This window comes from Sinohyriopsis cumingii, chromosome 7, assembly GCF_028554795.1.
Source record: "Sinohyriopsis cumingii isolate HCF-2022 chromosome 7, ASM2855479v2, whole genome shotgun sequence".
NCBI classification, from domain to species: Eukaryota; Metazoa; Mollusca; class Bivalvia; order Unionida; family Unionidae; genus Sinohyriopsis; species Sinohyriopsis cumingii.
In genome coordinates, this window is record NC_142967.1 from 73,376,535 (window position 1) to 73,391,355 (window position 14,821).

General features: G+C 35.0%; 1 protein-coding gene across 3 annotated transcripts in view; it reads left to right on the forward strand.

Annotated features, from left to right (window-relative positions):
- Positions 1–14,821, forward strand: part of LOC149795516 (cGMP-specific 3',5'-cyclic phosphodiesterase-like) — a 412,811-nt gene that overhangs the window by 172,743 nt on the left and 225,247 nt on the right. For all 3 annotated transcript variants that reach the window (XM_089965316.1, XM_089965315.1, XM_089965317.1), the window contains exon 6: positions 5,438–5,494. In XM_089965316.1, the coding sequence (XP_089821442.1) occupies positions 5,438–5,494 (57 nt within the window). The remainder of the gene's footprint in view (positions 1–5,437; positions 5,495–14,821) is intronic.

Genomic DNA, 14,821 nt, shown 5'->3' on the forward strand with positions numbered 1-14,821 from the left:
GAGCTACAAGTGAATTCATATAATTGATAAGTCAATTAATATAGACGTAGTTAATTTTGATGTTTTTACAGTAGCTTCGGCTGAGCTATGCCCCATAGGACACTAATGGTTCTAACAAGCTGATTCTTTTGCAGTGTAATCTGATAACCTGGGTCACAGACAAGTTAATGGATGTCTCATGATCATTTCAGTTGCAAACTTCTTTTATAAACTTTTAAATGACAAAAGCAGAACATTTAAAAGGCTGCAAATAAACAAAATTTTCCATTGCCAAGAATATACACATGCAAAAGAGTGCGAAACAGCTACACAATCAAACACGACAGGATTAGGCAGTTTCTTACAGATTTATGAAATTTTATGTACAGTACATATCGTTCAATGCAATGATAATTTAGTTTTAGCAATAGTGAATCCACTGACAGCTAAAAGAGAATTTGGGTTCACATTTCTATACAATAAATTCGCTGAAAAAATACTTAAGGAGCATATCGTTGCCTGTAATAAGCCAAATTACACAATTTAGTCAGGATAAGATTTTATTGATTTTTGTGTGAATGTTAGGCATGGAAGAAAACGTATATGTAGTTCTCCAGATCTTTTGGAAAAGGACTTGAGAGTTTATTAAGCCAAAAGGATTGCACATCATTGTTTATCTTTTCCAGATATGTGGCTATGTATTTCTTTTACAATTTTATATTGGAGTTTGAGAAGTTTGATAAATTCTGAATCAAGGAGTTGCTTCATATGTTTATTTTATATAGCATTCATTTTGTTGCCAGAAAGTTTATTTCCTTTTAATATTTATAAACTGCATATTTTTGGCAGAGAAAAGTTTTATGGATTACTGAATTAAACATAAACCACGAACAGTTATGCAAGGTATTAACTCTTTTCTTTGACAGCTGTTAAAGTTTAATGGGTAGTCTGGTTATATGAGACTTTAATGCTGAATTGTTTCGTTTTATGAACAGTGAAATGAACCTTAATATCTTCAAATACAAGGATCCGGATGCTTGACATTCAACATTTGCACAAAATATCCAAGTCCAACTTTGAATAAATTTGAAATAAGTGTTTAGTCAAAATCAAAGTCCAAGTTTCTCACATGATAACTAACAAGAGAAATTAGAACTGTCTTATTTTCAAACATGGTATATGTAATGGAAAAGAATGTTTTCTAAGTTCTGCTTTCTCATGTGAAAATTAAGATTCTCATGTGAGCAAAATCTACACGTGAAAATCGGGTTAGTTTTTCCTTGGCTCAAAAGATTTAACAAACTGCACACATCAGCTTCGAAAATAAGGTTCTCGTATGCAAAATCTTGTCCTTCTATGTCAGACATAGTTCATCACTATCAATTTTTGTCCTTTTTTGCCATGTTGAGATGAATAATATTTTAGTTTTAACGGTATTTACCACCATGCCACTGCATGTGCACCAGTTGTTCAGTTTGTTGTAAAGAAATTTCAGGTTCATGCTTTGTGTTTTGGATGTCTGACAATGTTGTGTCCTCTGCATAGAGATCTGTAGATGATATTGAGTCCCTTAGTAAAAGTGGTAGGTCATTAATAAATAAAATAAATAGTAATGGACCTAGAATTGAGCCTTGTGGTACTCCATATCTAATTGTTCCAGGTTCAGACAGAACATTATTTATATAAATATGTTGTGTACTCTCACTTAAGTATGAAGTAAACCATCTAACTGTGCTTTCAATATTTTAATCTAATTTATAAGTATAGTAAAACCTTGGATTTTGAGAATAATTCATTACGGAAACATGTTTGTAATCCAATGCATTTGTATATCAAAGCGAATTTCCCGATAGGAAATAATGGAAACTCGAAGATTCGTTCCACAACCCAAAAATATTCATATAAAAATGATTAATACAAAATACCTTTCTTTATTTTATGCTAAGCAGTGACTTACTTGATTTGCTAATTAAAATAATATTGATATAACAATATTTTTTCACTACAGGAACTACTTTTTTGGGTCAGAACATACTTACCTCCCTTTGATTTTCTGTCGGTGAACTACTTGTTCACAATTACTTGTGATTGTTTTGTTATTAATAATCCCTGTCTGTTATCCTTGAAACTTGTAGTTTGTTATTCTGGAAGTATCAGTTAATTTTTATCACTCTGATGTGGAACTAATTTTGTGCGCAGGTACACATTGCACAGCAGAACATGTACTATAAACAGCTGACATTACCTTAAGAAATCTGCTAATTCACTGTGTCACAAACTTTAGGTAGCCAACGTATCTGAGCATAAAATAAAAAGAATATTTTCTTGAAACGAGTGAATAACGGATACATTTCATCTCATGGGTGGAAAACTCTAGTATTTTCAATCGTGGCTTTGCCTGTCGTGAAAATAGTCGGTTTTTCATCCACTTGATGAAATATATCCGTTATTCACTCGTTTCAAGCAAATATCCTCTATATATTTTTATTATTTAAATTTAATTGTGGCTGGTGTGAGGGAGACGAGAGAGAGGAGAGGAGGCAGAGGAGGTTTAATGTGTAGGACGACTTTCACTGTCACTAACAGAATCGCTGCTATCTGTTGGCTCACTGGAATCTTTTTCTTTCTGTGCGACTTTAATAAGGAACCTATCCAATGACACTTGCTTTTTGCCTCCTTTTGAGGATTTTGCAGAAACGTAACATTGCATTGTTGTTAAAAAGATTCATCACTTGCACTGCTACAGCCGTATTCAGGTGGTGTTTTTCTACAAAATTTTGCACAGTTTGCCACATTTTACACATCTCCCAAATCTCATTTGAAGTGAGGGATTCCGCCATCTTTTTCTCCTCCTCTGATGATGAGATCTGCTTTATAACCTTTTGCTGTTGCTCGCAATGCAGATTCATCAGTTTGTTGGTGGTCAGCTCCTGGCCATGTTCCTCCACCAGCTCTTGAATGTTGTCCTCATTCACCTCCAGTCCCATGTTCTTCCCCAAGGACACAATGTCATCGACAACTGCTGGCTCCTTTTCATGAGCAAACCCCTCAACGTAATCAGGCCACAGTTTTCTCCAAGCAGAATTGAGGGTTCTCTTGGTGACCCCATCCCAGGTTTTATCAATGATCTTGAGGCAGTTTATGATGTGGAAATGATTTTTCCAAAACTCTGGGAGGGTAAGGTTTGTTCCTTCAATCACCTTGAAGCATCGCTGAAATAGTGCTTTGGTGTAAAGCTTTTTAAAGTTCGAAATGACCTGATCCATGGGCTGGATTAATGGATTGGTGCTGGGTGGAAGGAACTTGACGATAATGAATTTGAATTCCTCCAGTAAGTCGTCCTCAAGGCCTGGAGGATGAGCAGGAGCATTATCCTTAGTCAGCAAGACTTTGAGTGGCAATTTCTTTTCTAAAAGGTATTTCTTCACTGCAGGACCGAAAACCTCATTGATCCACTCAATGAACAAGATACAAGTGACCCAAGCCTTGTTGTTGGACCTCCACATAATGTTTAACTGGCTCTTCTGCACCTTTCATTTCTTGAAGGCTTGCGGATTTTTCGGAATGATATATGAGCAGGGGCTTGACTTTGAAACCACCGCTTGCATTAGCACACAACAAGAGGGTGAGACGGTCTTTCATGGGCTTGTGACTGGGCATTGCATTCTCTTCTGCTGTAATGTAGGTCGTCTTTGGCATCTTTTTCCAAAAATGCCCCGTCTCATTGCAGTTGAAAACTTGCTGCAACAGGTAACACTTGGAAATCATGAGCTTCTGGAATTCGGTAGCAAACACCTCAGCTGCCTAAGCGTCTGATCTCGCAGCCTATGTATGCCACTTCTCCTCTTAAAGTTATCAAACCATCCCCTGCTCGCCTTGAAACCTTATTCATTTTCTGTCGACATACCTGCAGTTTACTTAACGAGGTTGGCATGCAAGGCCTTTGCCTTCTCGCAGATAATGTTCTCGGTCACAGTATCACCTGCTAGTTGCTTCTCATTTATCCACATAAGAAGCAACTTTTCTACATCTTCCAGAACACGTGGCCGTTGCTTTGATACTCTCGTGACTCCTTTTCCTGCATCCAGCCCCCTTATTCTTTCTTCTTTAATGCTGAGCAAATCGTCGACATAGACTTGTTATAAAATCTTGCGATGTCGGCCACTTACATACCTCGTTCGTGCTTCTTGATGATTTCCTTCTTAACTTCCACCGTAATCATCTCCTTCTTCTTACCGCCTTCCTTTCAACCATTTTCTTCATGGTGGCCATTGTTGCAGTACAGTTACTAAAGAACTGTCAATATACTTGGACACAAAATAAAAAAAATGCTTTACGCACACATGTGGTCACAACACTATAGTATACATTATACGCTCACACGAATGTTGACTATACAAGTGAGGCACGCCGGCTGAGACCAAGCATGGGAGACGATTACCCACAATCCCACAGTGAGAGAGAGAAGAACCATTGGCTTAGTTGTGATCATGTGACGCTTGGCAGACAAAGCATATACGTACACTTGTATTGCAAGACCTCGCTCATTTATCAAGTTAAAATTTATTAAAAAAATTTGCTCATCTTGCGAAACACTCGCAGACCAAGATACTCGCAATCCAAGGTTTTACTGTACTGTGTTCACTCCACCCCTCCCAATGAATTTCATTTCCTCCAGACTGGTTTTGTGGAAGACAAGATAATTTCACTTAGATTTCAACCAAATGTGCAATGCGGCTTTCGATTGATGAGAAATATTTTTTAAAAATTTACTGGGGTTGTATCTGCTTAGTCAGGTTTGCTGCATTTCAGTCACATTGGATGTGCAACTTTATTTTGATGAGGCCATTAATTAATTTTATTTTCAGCAAGAGTGTCATTTACAGAGTTGTGAACCCTGATTTTCCATCCTCTTGACTGCATAACTTTGCTAAGATTTGCAGGATTTTGGCCCGATTTGTCCTGCATCTTTATGTTCATGAGACTGTGAAGAAGTTTAATTTCAGGTGTTTAATGGAGGAGTGGCAGGTCTAGAGTACCCATGCTTCCACCTTTGCATTACCACATTATAACTTTACTATGGAATTTCACAACCTTACTGAAGATGAAGAATCAATATTTCAGCTAAAGTTTGTCATGCACCTTTAAATTCATGAGACAATGGACAACTTGGATTTCTAGTATTCTACTTCAACATTTAAAAAATTTAAATGTGTCTCTGAACACTGATCTTGTCCCAACTTTATTTTTCCCAACATAATTTTGTTTTATTTCAAGGGTTTACCAATCACATTATAGAGAGCTGGGCCATCTGCATTGCTCTCATCATAGCTAGCTCTAGTATCTGCCAAAGTCATGTACTTTTTGTATTTTGAAGTTTCTACATTTTTAGTGAGTCGTGGAAAATCTCATTAGTTTTTATTGCTAAATGCTCTTGTTTTAATTGTATATTATTCAGGATCCATCGAACCAAATGAAGAACAAGCCTGAATTTCTGAAGTACCACAGTACAAAGGTAATTAATTTTAGTCGATGAACCACAATAAGTTTCATTTTCTCTTTTCGTCATAGTTGTTAGTTTATATGACAATGTGCTTGTATGATCTAAATTTCCCCTTTGGGTCTTGTTGCAAGTATGGGGGCAATTTGATTTGATTATGTCAATTCCATCCAGTTTGTTATCCAGACTGCATACAAACCACTCAATGTAGACAGAAGAAACTTTGTTGGCATATTTATATCCATATGTAGATGACCTTTTGCTTATCAGGCATTACAGCAGTCATTAGCTCTAATTGTTGATGAGCAGAAGAACTTGTGTGATTGGCCTGTTTCCATTGTTTTTCTATTGTTTCATCATCCATTCATAGCTTGTTATCACAACTCCTTTGAGACTACAGGGAGGACACTGATGAAGCTTGGTATGTATAGGTCTTTCCAAAATGAAATTAGGATACCCCACAAACATCAGAATAGTCCATAATGCATTTTCTTATCGTAGTTAATATTCTGGGTCTTTGTGAAACGTTTCTCTCTGTTGAAACTGATGATTTGGCTCTCCAACTACAGGGGTTCAACACTGAAAGAAAAAATAAGGTATCCATGGGTGGTGGGGGTGTTCTTCTCTATGTAGACAGTTCCATTAGTTAAAACACACTTGATGATCTGGAGCCCCTTGGGGTGGTAAGTATCTGAATTGAAGTAACCCTTGCCCAGTCAAACCCAATTCTCCTATGAGCAGTTTACAGGCTGCCTAGTTATACAGCTGATTGGATGGGTAGATTTGAGGAGCAAATTCAGAACACATCCTTACTTAAGGAAGATTGAGAAACTTTCATATTAGGTGATTTTAACATTGACTACATGAAAACTCCACCATTAACATGGATAAGTAACTTTGAAACTTACAACTTAACTCAATTAATTAACACCCCAACAAAAGTAACAGATAAAAGTGCTACAATCATTTATAATGTTTATACTAATAAACCTGAGAACATAAATGAAATTAATGTGCCAGTTTATGCATTATTAGTGACCACTATCCTGTCTGTACAACAGGACATGTTCCCAAATTGTCTAAAAATGCTCACCACATTGAAATACAAACAGGGACTTTCAACAGTTTGATGAGGAAAAGTTCTTCAATGATTTAATTTTCAAACCCTTCCACTCAGTTTGCAACAGAGCTGATGTCAACACTGCCTTAAACAAATGGTATGGATGGATGTTCATTGCAGCCTGAGATCAATGAGGCTAGGCATCTAAGAGATAATTTCCACAACAAAAAAAAAAGACATGAAAAACTACAGAAAATGGGGGAATAAAGCAAAGTATCTGATAGATAAGGCAAAAGAAGAATACTGTAAACAGGTTATTGATGAAAGTAAGATTACTAATACATTGTTACACCGGTCTTTAATAGAGGAGAAAAGGAAGATCATGGGAATTAGAGATCAATATCAATTCTACCCGACTGTACATGTATTGTCAAAGTTATCTGAAAAGCAAATAGCTATGCAGATCTATGAATTTTTTGAGTAGAGTAAAATAGGGTGGTACTTACTGAAGGTAGATCAAAATGTGTGATTTTAGGGAGATCACAAAAGCAACATAAGTTAGGGAACCCACTTTTTCTTACAATAAATACCGGTAATCATGAATTAGAAACTTTCAAACATGTAAAGTTTTTAGTTGTCTGTAGGTAATAATTTACATTGGGATGGCCATATTGATAGGCTTTGTAAAACACCATCATCCAAAATCACCCTACTCAGTAGATACAAGAATTATTGACCTATAGAAATCTATACTGCAAGTGATGTATTCTTCCAACAATGGATTTCTGTTCATCTTTATGGGGAAACCATGCCGTATCTCAGCTTGATAAGATTTATAAACTTCAGAAACGGGTAGCATGCATTATTTTAGATGCATCTATTGATCATCCGTCAAAAGCACTGTTTACAGAAGTAAAATGGTTCACAGCATATGAAAGGATATTTTCTCACAAGGCAGTTCTTGTATATAAATGTCTACATGGAACTTCACCAGAGTATCTGAATAATTTTTGGCCTTTTTCAACAGAATACTTTTGATATCACTGTCACATGGATACCTTCTAGCACAAAAACTAAGAACAGAACAATATTTTAAAAAAGCTTCCAGTACTCTGGTACATTTCTGTCAAACAAGCTTCAACTATATGTAGTATCTGCTGAAAATATTAGAGTATTTAAGAGGAGATATCATGAGTATGTATGTGTTTCTCATAGATAATAGAATTTAATATTTTAATACTGAACACATTAAAATGAACAGTAATTGCTGTTATCTCTCATATAATGCACATTATTATATTCTCCTTAAGAGGGCCTCAATGGAGAAAAGTCCTTGAGGAAACGAGTCACCTGTAAATAAAGTATTATTATTTCTATTAATTTTTATTATTAAACATCCAGTTTGACCACCAATGTGGACAAGGTGAAAATCGTGTTATTAATTGCTACTTCTTCTGGATACATGGTCCTCAATGAAAATGTTGCCAGTCTGATATTTTCTTCTACTTCTTCTGGCATGTGTGAACTGGTCTTGCTCAAAGTGATTACTAATGTTTACCAAGACATGCTTTATGAGAACTGTGTTTGCGTTCGGTTCCTTGAGAAAGATCTTCTCTGCAATTTCTGAGCTAATTTTTTTAAAATCAGAATGGGTAGGAATGTGTCCAGGTATAGAACAGTAAAATTGTCTGGTATGCTTTCCTTAACAACCAGGAGGAAAACCTAGTTTTGACATCTTTTCAAAGAGTGGCTTATCGGAGCCAAGTGTGATCAGAATAGTTTGATTGTCTCATGGGATATACGCTTCAGATATTTTTTTCTGGGTAGCTTGCCAAGCAAAGGTATGACGTTCTTAGTAATTGGGTAGAATACCTATTTTTATACTATCTAAAATAGCAAACCAGATTTTAATCAAACTTGGTATGAATGTTTCATGGAATATTTGAATTAACTTTGGAATGGCTCCATTGGCAAAGTTTTAGGTTCCTTGACAGCAGTAAATACTTATTTTTAACTTCTACAGAATGACTGAGCCAATTTTTACATCAAAATTAGTAGGATTGTTTCTTATGCACAGTAAAGTTTGTGTGCAGTTTAGCTGCCAAAGCAACACCAGTTTTCATAGCAGCCCTGTGGAAACCTGTTTTGGGCTTCAAACTTCTTTAGAGTGGTTTGAGACAATTTGATTAATCTTGGTAGGTATATTTAGTATGACATATCTTTTCAGCAGGATTACCTTGTTATTATGAAATTGGCAAAAATTGGGAGAAATGGTATATTCTTTTCCCAACTCTGAAAAGTCATTAAATATTGCAAATATTGATGAGACTTGTGAAAAACCCTGAATTTTTTGCCACCACTTGATGACAAACATTCACATAATGAACTAATCTGGAGTTAAATTTATCTAGTTCTGACAAGAATATTCATATATTGCAGTATATAGATCATTTGGGTTCAAGCATTTAAGATGGGGTAAGAGTCAGTTGCCTACTGAAAAGTTGGATTTTACCAGCAACATGCAGTGGTAGCATAGGGTAGCCACCTACCAGCGGGCCTAGCAATATTAAACAATGTTACATTGTCACAACTGCATCAAATCTATAGGAAAATGATTTAGTTTCTGAGAAATTGTGATTATTTCAATCATTATATCTTTAATCCACTGACATAAATCAAACTACAGCATTGATGAAATTAATCATATTAATTGCTAATCACATAACTACATAAATCATGCAGCCTACATCACTATGACATCAGAGGTCAAATATTCACATGATAACAAAAAATATCCACTTACCAATGTTAATATCCACTTACCAATGTTGTTACATGAGAATTGCATTGGAAGACAAAGGAGTCAAATATGTAGCATATATTGGTTGACTCTATGAAAGATTTCAGAAAAATCTTCTGCAAACATCTGGCTAATCTGATCTACAAACCCTATAACAGCATATGATCAATCTTGGTATATAAAAAAAACCCAGACTTCTTTGAACAAGAAGTGCTCAGTCGTCTATAAATTCCAGAGTGGAAAAAACTACATTGGAGAAACCACTAGAATCCTTGAAACAAGAGTTAAAGAACACTTGTAAACCAACAGAAAATCCCTGTCAGAAGTTGGTGAATATCACAGAGAATTAGGACATACTACAGTCATCCCACCTATCCTGACCTTGTTTATCTCGAGAAACTGTTTATCTTGAGCATTTTGGGCCGGTCCTGAAAAAATCCTTTGTTAATGCTAATTTTTTCCTCATTTTATCTTAACCCCTGTTACAGACATGACAACCCTTAAAATTTTGCTGCAAGTCTTATAAAAATTACTCTTAAAATAGGGACTTAAGGCATAAAAACATAAACTACAGAAAAATGATCACTGCGAAAAAATTCAGATAACTGGTTCATCCATGTCTGATTTTGAGCTGGGTTTCATATTAGAATTAGTGAAATAAGTCAGGGAACAAGACTGTTTTAAACTACACTTATTTTTTCATGTGAAGTGTCTGCGTGATCAACCTGTTAATTACCAAATTTTAAAAAAATGGCATCCCACATGTGCAATATTTATATATTCTGAGAACAACTTTTGGAGTTTTGTTTTATCATGGTACTACCACATTGACATGTGCTCTCTGCTTGATATATCAGACTGGCCAGATTGCTGGTTTTTACTAAATGTATCTGACTTTAATTTATTATAATTAATTTTCTTTACAACAACATTATAAATGAGTTTGTTGTTGATATCACGTGACTATTGGACTTCGCTGTGAAGTCATGCAGCTAGTAATGCAAATGGTGAGTACTGGGTCAGGTTTCATCTACGCCATAGTTTCATCTTATCTGTCAGTGGATTAGTGACATAACGATTATAATACTTGCAATTTCTGAGGAAATAAATAATTTTTCTATCGATTTCATGCAGGTATGAGTTGACATAAGAAAATCTAAAATTTGTTAGGCCCACTGGTAAGTGACTACCATATATCGCTACTGCACGGTGGCGGCAATTCCCGATTTTTGATATGCAGTTGCAATGACCCCACAGCCCAACATAAATGTCCAAATATAAAAAATGGGTTGGGAATATTCGGCAGAAACTCGCATTAGAAAACGGACTGCTATTCGTTTTAAGCCAAATTTGTAGCCCAAATTGTTGAATCTTGGAGCTGAAATGAGAAATTATTGTCCCTTGTATTATATATTAAAAAATGATATGAGCCCCTGTGTCAGTACAGGTTTGTTTACTTGTTTAACAAATTAAAAGAAGACGTGATTATACAGAAAATTCAGTCCTTGTTTATACACAAGTATATAATTTTGAAGGTCTTTTGTCAAAATTTAAATCAACCCTTTTGAAAATGTTTTTTAAATGATGGATTTTTAACCAGATCATCAGGAGATTAGGTTGTTTGAAAAATCTTGTTTGGGATTTTATTGGCACAGATTAATTCAGGGTTAAACTTATTTTGTTACAAGACAAAATTCTAATTCTTTGCGTTTATGTTTCTTTTTATACTGTAATAGGAAATGTTACTTTCTATGAGATACATATATATATTGCTATAGAATTCTTTAGAATTAAAGGTTTGAAAGGAAACAAAACATAATTTATGTTCATTATGTTGTTCCCACTTAGCAACATAATGCAGCAAAATAAAGTTAGAATTTATTTTTATTCTGTACATTGAAAAGACTACATGCCAATTTATAGGAATATAATCAAACTTGTTTTGTGTGATACATTTTGTGGTTTGGTTCATGATCATCTTTTCTGACTTAGATGTTTTTGGAGAGCCTTGAAAGAGAAACATCTTTAGATTAGAAAATGCATGTTTTATGATCTAAAATGTTCTTTAATTCCATTCAGGAATGGTCATGTGTGAACCTTAAAAAGTAATTTCATCCTGGAAAAACTCTGGAAATGACCTGGAAATTTATCTTTTGGAACCATGTGTTTGAGATGGATCTTAGTTCATAGATGTGTATATTTTTTAACAAATGTAAAATTACATTTAAGGTAATAAGGAGTCGAACCATATAAAGATTTATAGACAAATTAACCTTTCTGAAACCAAGTTCTCTGCTGGAAAGGAAGCCACTTTAGGGTGTACAAAAGATTTGTTGATGGTGTGTCTAATTCAGCATCAAGAATAACTCTAGCTGCTTTGTTTTGGAATTTCAGTAATCTTTCCACATTTTCTATACCACTGTTACCCCAGAGAGAACAAAAATATTCTAGGTGTGGCATGATATATGCATTATAGAATATCTTTCTCTTTTCTTGAGGGAGACAAGATTTTATTCTGTTAAATAGATAATGCAATGAATTAACTTTTTTGATGACTTATCAACTTGTATTATCCAGCACAAGATATGGTCTGTCATAATGCCAAGTAGTTTTTCATTTTCAGACTGTTGTATATCCATTCCTTTTATCATTACTATAAAATCATTTTTCTCAACTTTTATTCTTGCTCAACTACCTATGATCATGGCTTTTAATTTGGCTGCATTTATCTTCATATAATTGTGTTCACACCAGTTATTTATTTTTAGCAAATCTTTATTTAATCTAGTGCTCATCTCATGGCCTGTTGATCCAATAATGTATAAAGGCAGTATCATCTGCAAACATGTTGGTGGTGGATAGCTCAATGTGATATGGTAAATCATTGATGTACAACAAGAAAAAGAATAATTTTCCAAGAACTGATCCTTGTGTAACACCTTACTGTATCAGTTGCTTATCTGAAAGTTTATTTTAAATAGAAACTTGTCATTGTCTGCCTTCAAGATGGGATCAAAACCAGGTTGAGCTTTCATAGTTAACCCTTTACTCCCCAGGTACGCTTTTCTATGTCTTTATCTTTGCCCTCCCCATCTACATATAACTATGATTTTACCTTTTCCCCCATCTATGCATTTCTACCCATTACACACCCAAACCAAAATGAATGCTTACGAGAAGCTTGCAGCAAGCTGATGACAAGCTTGTTGAGCTTGTGCAAGCTAGTAAGGTTGCTCACACAAACTTGCGCAAGCTTGCAAAAGGAATTTTTTGAAGTCTGCAACCTTACAAAATTTTATGTTCAAGCTTGCGCAAGATATAATAACCTCAGAACTTTGATGCTAGTTTCATTGTTGCCAACAAAACATTAGTTTTTCATTGACGATGAAAGGAATCAATGAAGTCCATCCTTGCATGAAATAGAGTGTTATTTCCAACAGAATCACACTATGGTCAAGAGTATAAGGGCACCATGCATGCCATATGGGTGCATCTGTTTTATCTTTTTTTAGAAACTGGGATTTTCTTAATATGACCACACACGTTTTAGCTATGTTTAAAAAATGTATTGATATTATAGTTTGTAATAATTAGTATGTACTGTTTATACGGTATTATGGTGACTAATTAGTCAAGGACTATTCTCCCTTGATGCCCTCTTAAGGAGAGTATAAAAATATGCATTATATGAAAGATAGCAATAATTACTGTTTATTTTAACATGTTTAGCATTAAAACATTAAATTCCATTATCTTTTAGAAACACATACATGCTCATGATGTCTGTTATTAAACACTAATATTTTCAGCAGATTTTACATGTAGTGGAAGCTTGTTCCACAGAACTGTACCAGAGTGTTGGAAGTATTGCTCTGTTCTTGGTTTTGGTGCTAGAAGATTTCCATGTGATATTGATCTCAACTGGTATTGAGTTGAAAAGGCCTGAATAAGCCCTAAAGATAATCTGGCGCAGTTCCATGTAGACATTTATATACAAGAACTGCCTTGTGAAAATCTTTTGCGAACCATTTGACTTCTGTAAACAGTGCTTTTGAGGGATGATCAATAGATGCATCAAAAAATTATGCATGCTGCTTGTTTCTGAGTTTAAAAATCCTGTCAAGCTGAGATTTAGCAGTTTCTTTTTTCATTTATATTCACCAAGTAATCATTGAGTGCTTTTGCAATTTCAAGAGGTTCTTGCTTAATATCACCATTTGCATCACTAATACATGTAAATGGCAGGTTATTGACAGATTTGCCTCTCAAGTCATTGAAGGTTTTCCAGAGTTTTCTAGGATTCTTTTTTGTAATAATATCTGATAATAAATTTTCTTTGCCTTCTGAATCATTGACTTAACTATGTTTCTCCATAATCTGTAAGTGTCCGTATTTTTTTAATTTATTAAATCAATCCCTGACCGTAATAGCATTCAATATATCACCTGTAATCCAGTTTGGTTGATTTTGTTGGAGTGTCTTGAAATTAAATGAAGCACGAGTGCTCAGGGTGTCAGTAACATATCTATCCGAATGTCAAGAGCATCTGATAGTTCATCAGAACATTAACTTACTAACCAAAGGGATATCTTTCAGTTCTTTAAGGAATATTTGTGAATTGAATCTTCTCATTATTCAGTACCCGTTACCCAATATATTGTGATCACAAGTTTTGCTTTTTTTACTTAAGTTTTGTGTACAGCATATATGACAATGATCACTTATTGTGTATTAAGAGTAAGCATGATCGAGCTCCCAAACCAAAATTGCAAGCTTGTTTTAAAGCTTGCAGCAAGCTTGCCACAAGCTAATTTATAAAGCTTGCAGTAAGCTTGCACATGCTTATTTTTGTAAGCTTGCGCAATCTTATTTAACAAGATAGTGTCAAAAGCATGTACAAGCTTGCACAAGCTTTTGCAAGCTTGTTATTTATTTACCTAGTACAATAAGTATGCACAAGCTTGCATAAGCTTGTTACTTGCTTACACAAGCTTGTTACTAGCTTGTGCAAGCTTATTACTAGCTTGTGGCAAGCTTGCACGGATTTCTTGCTACAAGCATCTGGGCTTTCAAAAATCAGATGTGATTGTGGTTCCCCCCCCAACCCTCCCCTCCGAAAATGTGAAGGGGTGTCCAGGAGTCCGAAGGCCCCTGTCCAAATATGCATTTTAGACTCAACTGCTCCTGGTGGACCATATTATCGTAATATATTGCAAAGTTTTACTTCATTCCAACAAAATAATCTGCATATTTAATGATAAATGTAATCTTACAGTTGCAATGCAGTGGAAAACAAATCTGTTCTGCCAAAACATTAAGTTTAATTTCATCGTTCAAGTTTATTTATTCACTGCAAGCTTACCCAAGGTTGCAGAAGTTTTATGTTTCCCCTAGCTGCAAGTGTCATGCCCCTATGAAATGATCATGAATAATTCATGAACTTTTCTTGAACGGTTCATGAACTTGGTTCAAGAATCATTCA